Here is a 12,019-nt window from a genome sequence, read left to right on the forward strand (position 1 = left end):
CCACACTCCTTTTGATGCAGCCTAGAATATGGTTGGCTTTCTGGGCTGCAAGCACACATTGTTGGCTCACATTGAGCTTTTCATCAGCCAGCACTCCCAAGTCCTTCTCCTTGGGGCTGCTCTCAGTTCAGTTTCCACCCAGCCTGTATTTGTGCTTGGAGTTGCCCTGGTCCAGCTGTAGGACCATGCACTTGGCCTTGTTGAACTTCATGAGGTTTGCACTGGCCCATCTCTCAAGCCCTCATCCTCTGGATGGCATCCCTGCACCAGCAGTGGATGTCTTTGAGAAGTATTGTCTTCCATCTCTTTGGCAGCCAAAATTTGTCAGAGGCTAGGGGCCATGAGGAAGGCAGGGTAGATGGAGCCACGAAACCTCTCTGTCCCAGCAGCCCTTACTTGCATGTAGCTGGTATCTCTGGTCCCACAAAGATCTTGCACTGTGCCACCTGTAGCTGCAGCAGCACATGGAAGTGTGTGTGTTTCATGCAAGAAAAGAAAGAATTAACAAAAAATGGGTTGATGGCTGGTAGAACTTCTCATACACCAAAAAGAATTCCAGTGGCAGCATAAAAACAGCAAATAGAAACTGTAAAGTATCAAGGTTTTATTGTTCTCTATATATACTTTTAAATGAGACAGTATTTTTAAAACAGCAGCAAGCAGAAACGTACAAGTTGAGAAAAGTGGCAGCGCAGGTAACTCGGTTTGGCTAATGCCCGTTCATGTACAAGTGTACACTGGATTGTTCTTTGAGCACCTTTTGTGTTTTGTTTTCTTCTTGGTTTAAGTGTACAGTAAGGCAGTGGTTTTTCAATAAGGAATATACATATATATTTATATTTATATATATTTTCAACCATCACTGTGAATTCTTCTTACATGCAAATTAAATAAAATGTACAACTTGAAAATGTTACAACAGTAGACATTTTTCCCAAAAGCAAAGCTTCTAATAAAAGGCAAATACGGACACCACAAAGTTAAAAAGAGAAGGAAGGCGTAAGAAACCAAACAGCAGGCGCTAGTGACAGGACAGCTTGAGCAGGGAAGATTGGGATTCCAGTGAAGGTTTCTCCTGCTGCTGGCAAGGTGAGAAAGGATGGATGGGTATTAACAGATGTATCCAGCCAACTCCCTTGAGAAGATTCACTCCAACCTGAGTAGCTCCACATCGAAGAGGAGCGTGGCGTTGGGAGGGATGACCCCAGGGTGGCCTGTGGCTCCATAGGCCATCTCAGGTGTGCAGGTCAACTTTGCTCTTTGTCCTAAGCTCATCTGGGTTTTGGATGTTGAAGAAAGGAAAAGAGAAGACAAAGCCAAACAGTATTAGGAGGAAAACAAAGAACAAATCACAGTGTGTCAGACAGAACTGAGGAGAGTCAGGACCACTGGATTCATGGAATCATTTAGGTTGGAAAAGGCCTTTAAGATCATAGAGTTCAACCATGGCTCAGCTCAAGCTGCCACACCCAGCTCAGACATAGGTCTTCTGACTCCTCTGGCTTCTCACAGCAGTTATTTAAGTTGCCAGAGCCAGCCTGGGAGCCCACCCTACCCATGCTGGACTGTAGGAGGTGTGAATTCCTTCTATGGAGTGCAGCGTACATGTAACACCAGCAGCAGTGGATGTCTTTGAGAAGTATCACTTTCCATCTCTTCAGGAGTCAAATTTTGTCAGAGGTGAGGGGCCATGAGCAGGGCAGGGTAGATGGAGCTAGTAACAGGACAGATCAGTGCCAAAATGCACTTTGGTTCAGCTTTTGAAAAGCATTCAGCAACCTTTTTCCTTCTTCAGCCACCACCAGCGATGCCTTCAAAGCCACTGCTCAAACACTAACGCTATGGGCACCGACCTTTCTGCTGCTGGGCAGATGCAAAGCAAAAAAGCCCTACCGAAAAGAGGTACTTACTTCTCTGACCTCATTCCAAACCTGAGGGCAGACATCTCACCTCAGGTGCTGCTTATTCTTGCAGAGGGCCTTTGCCCTGGGATGGACAGAGACTGATTTCTCTCACTCCAGACTAGCTCTGAAGGTGACAGTGTTCACGGAGATTTGGGGTATCAAGAATCAAATCCCTGCTCTTCCAACAGAGTACTTTGGGGTGGAGCAATCTCAAACTGCTGTTCATGCACCGTACATAGTGACTGAATACTGGCCAAGAAACAGTCCCTGATTTGAAGCACTGTTTTAACTCAGACCTCTCCCCCAAGATGAGGCACATCACTGGACAACACATTACATGATATCTCCTGTTGTTTTTTTTTCAGGTCCTATAAAATATGCCCAAGCTAGAGCTTTTATGACTAGGTAGAAGAAAAATGTGAATAGGAACTTCCCCAAGTTCAGGCAGTGTTCATACCATGGGGTGCAAGAGCAGGTGACCTCCCCTGGCCCCTGCAGGGGTCTGTGTGGGGCAGGCTGTCTGCTGCTCTGATAGGTCCCTGAAAGCCACACAGCCAGCAAGTCATGCATGGGTTTCAGGCATAGGGCAACCTTGAGCTGTCAGATGTTGAGTAGGGAAATGCAGATGCCTGTGGCATCTGACAGTCATTAAATCCAGGCTTCACGAAAAACCTGCATGCTAGACAGAGTGAACTGCCTTTGTCCAAATGCTTTGTGTCAAAACCCTCCCCGCAAAACCTCAAAACCCGGGGGGAAGGAGACAGATACAAGCTCAGCTTCAGCCAGCGATCCACTAGGAGGAGCAGGAGGGCAGCGGGTTGCAACGCCGATTACGGGACAGCTTTTTGGCCACGTATTGATTAAGGGACAGAAGTCAGGGAGTGAGAGTGGTCACAGAAGGGATAAACTGATTCACCCAGCACTTGTTGCTACTGTTTTATCTGCCCTGGCTTCTGGTTTCTACAGCACGCTCGGGCCCTGAGCTACTCCTTGGCCTTACTGCAAAGCAAATAAATAAGAGTCCACTCAAATCCACTTGGTCTTGCCACCATTACACTGGACATTGCTATGCTCACACACCCTTCAGCCAGATTGAAGTTCAGCTAGAATAATTTCTTTGTACCTGTGTCACACCTTCTTCAAATCCTTTAATGACTTCTTGCCTGCCAATCTTGAACCTGAAAGGCTTGTTTCTGTCTCTGGAGGAGTCAAACTTCTTTCCATTCTGTAGCATTCCTGCCAGAACAAGATACACAGTTTCAATCTGAGCTACATGTAAATTTAAGTGCTGAAGGATAGGGAAGGAGTGAAAAATTAGTGTCTTGGTCACATTTGCACTTTGAACCCTCATGCAGAATGGATAAGGCAGGAGACCCAAACACAAATACGGCACCAAAAGGTACCATATACCTTTGCCTTCTGGTAATTTAGGTTCTAAAATGGAAATATATTATTATTCTTAATGCTCTAGGCTATAACTCATGTAGTACCAAACATTACACAGACACACTCAAGAGCTGTTGCTTGCGCAGTGGAGCTTCCTGGCTCAGCAGATAAAACCAGGCAAGGAGCAAGTGGGAAGCAGCATAAGAGAATCTCAGCACAGGGGCCTGATCCAGGCCTGCTACTAAACACCAAAAAGCTCCCTAAAACCAGCCTACAGACAAAGAAACCAAATTTAACATAAATATGACTGGGTTTACTCCTCATTAAATACTTCTATTTTAAGGTATTCTTAACAGTGTAACTAACTAAAGGGAATAGCTGTTGTGAGAACATGTCGAGTGCCAAGGGGACTTCGGCTATGTGTGGCCCAAACCCACAGGAGCTTTCCACATGCTTCCACAGGTGGGGATGTAGCTTCAGGTTTGGGAAGTCTTGAACCAGATTTGGTGCCAGTTAAATGTCTGTAAGTACAGAACAGCTCCTTTGAATTGGTCCTGCAAATTTAAGGTCTCCTGGGAGAACCTTAGAGCAGCTGCCAGTACCTAAAGGGGGCCTTCAAGAAAGCTGGAGATGGACATTTTAGAAGGGCATGTAGTGATAGGACAAGGGGGAATGGCTTTAAACTGACAGAGGGGAGATTGAGATTAGGTATTAGGAAAAAAATTTACTATGAGAGTGATGAGGCACTGGCACAGGGTGCCCAGGGAAGCTGTGGCTGCCCCATCCCTGGCAGTGTTCAAGGCCAGGTTGGACGGGGCTTTGAGCAATCTGCTATAGTGGAAGGTGTCCGTGCTTATGGCAGGGGGGTAGACCTGGCTGATCTTGAAGGTCCCTTCCTACCCAAACCATGCTGTGATTCTATGATTTATACCAGAATATCTAGTAGGAATACTTTGGTAACTTTGGACAGTTTACCTTCCCTACTTTGATTCACTCAGGAGTACTAAGGATAACACGCATTACACAAATGTGGCTATTCCACAGCATGCATGTGGAACTTCTACATGTTACAATTGCATGTCTCCTCCTCCTCATACAGAAAGGGCAAAAAGCCTCTGCATTTAAAAATATGAAAATAGAAAGGGCATTTCTATGAATAGTACCCTCATTCGTTATATTTTCAAGAGATAGTTGAGGAACACCTTACTCATTCCTTTGAATGGGCACAACACTGTTTCCACCCATGTATTATGAACACACAGCTTCTACAGCAAGTGGATAAACCTTCACAGAGAGCTACATTTTTAGGTATTCTCATTCTCTTTTCAAACAGTGGATAATTATGATAGCTTTCTACTTAAAAGTACCTGATTAATTGCTCTTTCAATGTGCTATACTGTGGCTATTGTAAGGTTTGGCTGATATTTATATATTAGAATAAATGCTTTCTTTGTAATGCTGTAGTGCTAGTGTTTTGTTCATTAATAACCAAATATCTGAGAAAGTTTCTGGCTGAAAACAACGCTATCAAGCACAGCTTTGACAGAAAATGCTGAAAATCCTGCCTTTATGATCCAGTATGAAAATACAGTCTTACTAGTTTCTTTTCACTAAAGCAGTTGTATTAATAGATCAACTTGAGGCACAAGTTGTGTTTTTTTTTCAGTAAAAACCATTAGCTATTATCTAAACAACAAAAAGGCATATTCTGCCTGCTTAAAAGTTTGTGTTATGAATCAAAGGTAAGTATAAAGAGACATGCCAGAATAAAAAAATAAAGACTAAAATCATAGTATTCATCTTACCAAGCTTTATGCTTCTAAGATGTAGCTAGCTACTTTTGAGCTAATTACTCTGCTTCACTCTATAATCAAGTCAGAGAAAAATGTACTTTCAGGGGCAATTCATCTAACCAAATCTAGGCCATAATGAATTGCATCCTAGCAGTGCCTCTTTCTTTGCGATGAATATAAGCGAAGTCCAAACAAGTAGCTCAGACACAGATGTCTCCAAATCCATTAGTAGCTAAATCAGTGGTGGTGGCATTCTGGCCTTGCAGTCATGAGGACACAATTTTTGATTGGTTCAGTGGGATTCTGTGTCTAGATGTTTTACATCAATATTAAAGCCAAATGACAGATTAAGGCAAATTATCTGTTGACAAAGTCCAATTTTTGTCAAAGTCAGTACTTTAGAGATGTGTGTGCGTGTGCATACAAGGCCTTAGGAGGAAAATTATGGAATAATCTCCCTATACAGGCATGTTTCATAACCTTCACTTTTAGCACTTGTCATATTCCTTGAGTTTTTCATAGTATAGTAGTGAAGTACTTTATTTATGTTCCAATGCATGTACACACATTATGCAATATATCGACTCAATGATATCCCTAAACCCCTTCCATGCAGGCTGGGAAGTCACACCAGCTGCCTGCACAGGCTTTCTAGTGACAAACAAACATGGGTTCACCTGTAAGGTATAAAACCAGCCTGCATGCAGAGGAGGGCTGGCAGGGAGAAGCAGCTCAGGGGGAACTCTCAGGCATATTGCATAATCCTTTTTGAAATATTTGATCTTAGATTTAAATGGCAGTCCTTCCTCACAGCAGTTTTATTTTTAAACACATTGTAAAACCTTATGATTCTATGAAATGGAAGGAGACTATTACAGAATCCCAATATTTAATAGCTTTAATATTAAAACTTAGTACTGTCATTACAGTCTGCATGTTCAAAGCAGTATGCAAACATTAATTATTGCTCACAGCAGCCCAGGGAGGAAGAAGATATTTATTATAAAATAGCCTCAGTCTGGACGTTCAGATACTAAGTTCCACAGCACTTTAATATGCTTTCACTTCATTTTGTAACTAAATCCTATTAAAATATTTAGCTTAAAAGTCCGGTGGTTTACTAAATACCACACATCAAACCAGCAGCAGAACCAGAATTAACTATTCAGAGATCCTGACAACAGCTGCTGGACAATGCTTCCCATTTAAAATAATGTTTGTAGCTGTCCATGAGCTTGCTAGTCTAATATACATCATATAAAAACCGACTTCCATTTCACCATCGAAAGCCTATACAAGGTGTGTTAGGCCTATAGAAGAAAATGGGCTGCTTCTCCTATGTTTACAGCAATATCCTATTTTCAGCAATGGCTGAAAATTCATGAGGTGGTGAATTCAGAAAGGTAACCTCTCTAATCACCCCACCTTACTGCTTCTGGAGGACAAACTGGCATTCAGAGAGTCAGACATGTCCTTAATTGCTGAAGATCCAGCAGGAGGGTCAGTTTTTATATGACTGCCCTTTAAATACACATCTACTTTAGAAATGAGTCAGACTCCCCATGTGCCCTGGAGAAGTTCCGATCCAGATTTAGATCTGAACTTTAGATCTTTTTTATCTCTCTATTTCTGAAAGTTAGAGCTGACTGTTCAGGCTCCTGGGAGCTAAAACAACATAATGCTTTATTTTCTTTCTTGCTAATGCATCTATTGATTTTTCTTTTTGGTAAAAAAATTGATTTGGATTAATATTCTGCAATGAGGATGGATACCCATCTGCAGCTTGCTAGCACCTTTATTTATCTAGCTAACAACAAGGATTAAAAAACCCACAACCTGGAACTGAATGATGACATTACTTTGCAAAGTCACAGCAGTCAATAAGAGCTTTGTCTGAGCAAGGACATTTAGATGCCTATATGCTTACTCGTTATAATAACCTTATGTTTGATTCCGAAAGGGAAAAATTATTGTATTAAAATTATTAATTGCACAAACTTTTTAAAATCCATACACTATCCTGATAACTGAGTTTGTGAAGTTAGTAATGTTCTAAAAGTAATTCTTAAAATTAGGTGGCTGTAGAAAAGGAGGTGTTTCAGTTCATGAGTCCTGCTGAATCATTGTAGTTGAGCTCACTGAAGCTGAAGGTGAAAGAGAAGGCAAATCATTTTGGTAAGGAACGTGATTAGGGATCCATCTAAACTGCCAAAAAGAACAATGCCATTTGGGCTAAACCAGCAGTGAAAACAACTTCAGTCTAGGTTTAACACAAGCTATTATTTCTTACTAAAACACAAGTGTGTCTGCATTACTCTTTTAACATGAATCAACTAACTCAGGTCAGTCAACCCCACCTAAGTCTGTTTCCTAAGGGGAGAGAGCTAATGACACTGTCTGTACTTGTCTAATAACTTTTGAATTTTTAGCCAATTTCAAGCAAGTTTGATAGAGCAGTAGGGTTCCTACTGACAGAAAGATCATATGCATCTAATGAAAAGAAATCTGTGTAGGAAAAAGATCCTGTAAGTGCTTCTACAAAGAGAAATGCTCAATCTTGATTTGTTATCAAAGAACTTTTATTATTGAGGAGAGGTCAGGAATGGAAAGACATGAACACTGCAGTGGGATAACAGTCTAAGCTTCTTTTTACCAGAGGGTTCCTTCATCAGAGAATGATTCAGCAACCAGCCACATAACAAAGATCCAGAGCCAGCCCAGCTATTTAGGACACCTAACTTGCACCTACAGTCCTCCCCCCAAAAAATCATGCTCCAACCATTATACAAAAGATGTAGCTATACAAAAGATGGGGAGAGAGAACACCAAAGGCCCTCCATAGATCTTCCATCAAGCTTACAAGCCCAGATTTGGAAAATGTGTATGTAAAATTCCACTGCTAACCTTAGCCATTGCAAAGGTAGAAACTGTATCTCAGCCTGTCATCTCTAGGCTACACCTACAATCAATGGAGAAAGAGAGATCTCTCCAAGAATAATTTAAACCACACAGATTTAGACACTAGGACTAACCTCCTGGAATTGTTTATCATTCTCAGCCAACTAACTTACCAAAGTTAAAAGAGTTAACAACACTCGTTTAAAATGCTAGGCTGCCAGCTTTTCATAGAGCCCTAGTGAGGAGGTATTATCCATCCATACCTAAATGAAGTAGACCGGGCTTCACTGGCTCTAGTCTTTACTGAATTATTTGTCTTTGCAGTGTTTACACATTGTGGAAATCAGAAGACGGAGATCCTAATCCAGGACAAATCCCCTGATTTCACTAGTCACTCTTCTTTTATCCTGTAGAGTGGGACTCACCTCAGAAGTATTAAGGGCATAAATTGAACAGGCGACTTTCAAAAAAAAAAAACCACCATCAATATTTCTCTGCAAAGTATTCCATTATCTTGTGTTTTTAAACTCTAGTTACATAAAGAACTTAAATGCAATCCACACACTTGAAAATAGCTACTTTCTGAGCATACGTTGGCTGCAGAAAAAGGGGCAGACATTCAGAAGGTGTTTCTAGGACACTGTCCTGTTTCATTTTATGTACACCAGAGGTTCTTCAGGACAGGGACTATATTTTGATGCCCTTTAATGCAATCACCTTTCCAACTATGCCTTGTCATAAATCTCTGCTATTATGAACTTGTCATTCAGTTTGGTTCCTAGGATTCTTGGAGGCAGCATTTTCTGCAGGTAGTGTTGCTGTTGATTAAGAATTTTTGATCTCAAGTGTTTCTTTTTTTCCTTATAATACATTGTTTCTATGTCAGAATATGCCAATATTCTGTCAGGAGAATATCACAAAGGTTGGAAATCCCGATTTTTCTCCCATTTATAACTTAGATGATATTTAAGGTCCCTTCCAACCCAAACCATTCTGTGATTCTACAGTTCTATGATCTCACACTTCTTACATCTTCATTTGCCATCTCATTACCTCAATTCACTGTTTTCTCTGTCTCCCAGTAATCCACAGTTATACCTGGCCATGAGCCTCCTTCCAAATAACCATGCAGTAAATGGCATATATCTCTAATTTCCTTGATTTGACTTCAAAAGCAAAGTCTTTTCTGGATGAATTTGCCGTCTCATCAGTTTTACTTTTTATCAGCTTTTCATCAGCAATTATGACTGTTGTAATGGAAATAAAGAGTGTTGAATGTGAGCTGGATGATACTTTCATTTCTTATGTGTCATCTGAATAGTGGGCCACCTTACTGAGTCCTCTGCAGGGACTCTGGCAACTGAACCAAGAAGGAAAGCGTGGCTTGTCAAGGGAAAGGTTCCACAACAGAGATTTAGTACCACTATAAACACAAACTCAGTTTTCCACTGCTCCTGTTTCCTCTGCTTAATATAAACAAAGCCTTATGAGGAAAAAACAGGATTTGCTGGCTTAGACTGTGTTTTTCTGACAGTTTATAGCCACTTAAGTAAAAATGATCAATCTTTTTAAGGGAATTTTCAGTCTAGAGGGATTATAGTTGAAGAGAGTGGGGGGTGCATCTCTGCAGCATCTCAGCTTTTCACCACAAATTTTTGTTGTTTAAAAAGGCAATAGCAACGATTTGAATGTGCCATTTGTTGCCATGACAAACAATCACTGACTCAAGTATAGAAATGGGAAATGGATAGCGGTGATGGTCACCTCCGAGTTCCTGTAACCACAGCACACTTCAATAACGGTTGATCTTTCCAACACAGGTAGCCCTGCTGCTTCATTTTCTTCCGGTATTATATACTCATATATCTTTAATGTGGAGTAAGAGCAACACAATCAATTATTTATTATGCAGCTGACAGCATGCAATGAAGACACAACAGACAACTATTCAATAATGCATTACCATGCACTATGTATCTGTGTTGTGTACAACTACAAGACAATATGAAAGAGCCTTGCACTTAGCTTGACTTCACAGCCAAGAAAATTACATGCAATTGTCTGGTTCACTCTACTGAAAGGCATTATTCTGTCCTAACAGCTTTATAGATTTGCATAATTTTAAAAGAGAAGAAAAAGTAGATTTACCCTCAAGACACATATGAGGCTCAATAAGCATATTCTACATGAATTGTAGAGAGACCAAAACAATTCCTCTGGTATCCTGTTGCCTTAAAACAGTCATTTTATTTTAGGGTTTGATTCTGTTACCATTACAAGGTTCAGCTGTAAAATATACATGCTCTGCAGCATAAAGCAAATTTCATTTGAATAAGCATGGCAGAATTAGGTCAGTCTGGGTATGCTAATGAGTAGGACAATAGATTCTAAAGCAACATTTTAGAGAGAATATATTACTACAGAAATACTTAGCATCTCTTGCCCCTCTATCCCTAAATACCACATCCTGTAACACTGATTCTGGATGGAGATGGAATGTTCCTGGCTGGGCTAGGTCCTTCTGTCCCTGCCCTCTGGTACCAGCAAGGAAGCACAAAGAGCAGTTCAAGAGAACAGCTGTAATATAAAAAAGACATTTTGCAAGATTTCCCACTCAAACACACGCAGCAGAGCTTGGACAAAGACTTCCGGTCATCTAATGCATCAAGGTAACAGGACAATACAATTAACCTCTTATTTTCTTGTTTTCATTCTCAAGTCTCATCCTATGCTACAACACACACATATGTATTTCCTTTGCCACCATTTCTGTTTTATGTCTGCCTATGCAGTGGAGGTATTGATTTGGTATTTCAGCCTGTAGCACACATACCAATGTGCAGATGACCTTCTACTGGGCAGTTATGCACTTCAATAGGGGTTAAATCTCACTGAAACAGGTGAATATGACAGCAACCTGTCTTTCAGCGTATGACACAAGAAGGGCACCAAAGCTTCTGAACACAGATCTGGGTGCAGGAAGCATGGAAAAACACCATAGAAAGCAGGAAAGGACCTTCAGCATTCCTTGGGAAAGCTCTGAGCATGGCCCTGAGATTACATGAGAGAGGGGTTCTAGAAGAAAAGAGCCGCCTCGTTAATTCCTCCTCTGGTCAGGGAGAAAGGACATTGAATGATCTGCCAGAAGAAACACCTTCCTAACCCAGTGTTAATACTGCTTTAATAAAGGTGTGCTTTAATCATGAGCTGTTCCCAAATTAGGCATCCTTTAATTTTCAACTGTTTATACCTCCAGTATATGCCTCCATTTCCTTCTGAATAAAATCTGTGCTGAAATCTTAATTTACCAATGCAACACTTTGGATTCCTTTGGCTTAAGTGACAACAGCCTAGTGACAAATTTACCTATCTATCTCTAGCAGGGCATTGGATTAAGAGGCTATGCATACCCAGAAACAAGACATTTGAGCATGAAGAAATATATTCTTAATGTGTTACGATTTAACACCAATATGTTAAAACAGTGTGTTAGCCTTTGGGGCTTCTGGAGCTGAAAAATAACATTTCTCTCCCCATCCCTTGTGAATGAATGCTCTTCCACCCCCACAGGCCCCTGTTTACCCAGTTCTTTATCACATCCAACTTTCTTAACACGTAGGATGGCTATACCTCCTTCACAGAGACAGTGTTTTACTTCAGTGTTTTACTGAAACTCATCTTGACAAACACAGCAATCCTCTGACATTGTGCAAAGGACTTACCAACTTCTCTGTTCTTAAGTAAGGAGAAAAACACTCTTGGAAAAAGATACAGACACACATAAGATGGAGATGCTGCGCTCTCTCCATCAACGTGGACAGACCATAGACTTCTAGGTAGCCAAAGACAGTTGAGATTAATTTCACCCAAAATGGCTTGATCACAGTCAAGATTACTGAAAAAATGCAGTTTAAAGCCAAGTTGGTTTTGATTTGTTCACCAAACACTTTCCTGTGCATTATGTTGCTTAACGGCCCTTAGACTTGGTGACTGCAGATCTACCTAGATCGACCTAGTCACTTACTGTACAGTTATACA

At 41.0% G+C, this 12,019-nt stretch overlaps 1 protein-coding gene across 2 annotated transcripts in view; it reads right to left on the bottom strand.

Moving 5' to 3' along the window:
- Window positions 1-589: 589 nt before the first annotated feature.
- Window positions 590-12,019, bottom strand: part of FKBP1B (FKBP prolyl isomerase 1B) — a 46,446-nt gene continuing 35,016 nt past the window's right edge. For both annotated transcript variants that reach the window (XM_061372355.1, XM_061372354.1), the window contains 2 exons: window positions 3,028-3,140; window positions 590-1,275 (listed from right to left, as the gene is read on the bottom strand). In XM_061372355.1, coding sequence (XP_061228339.1) covers window positions 1,147-1,275; window positions 3,028-3,140 — 242 coding nt within the window. In that variant the 3' untranslated portion in view covers window positions 590-1,146. The remainder of the gene's footprint in view (window positions 1,276-3,027; window positions 3,141-12,019) is intronic.

Source organism: Neopsephotus bourkii, unplaced genomic scaffold, assembly GCF_033783945.1.
Source record: "Neopsephotus bourkii isolate Nb327-2 ecotype Australia unplaced genomic scaffold, CSIRO-AGI_Nbou_v1 NB_1600, whole genome shotgun sequence".
Classification (NCBI taxonomy): Eukaryota; Metazoa; Chordata; class Aves; order Psittaciformes; family Psittacidae; genus Neopsephotus; species Neopsephotus bourkii.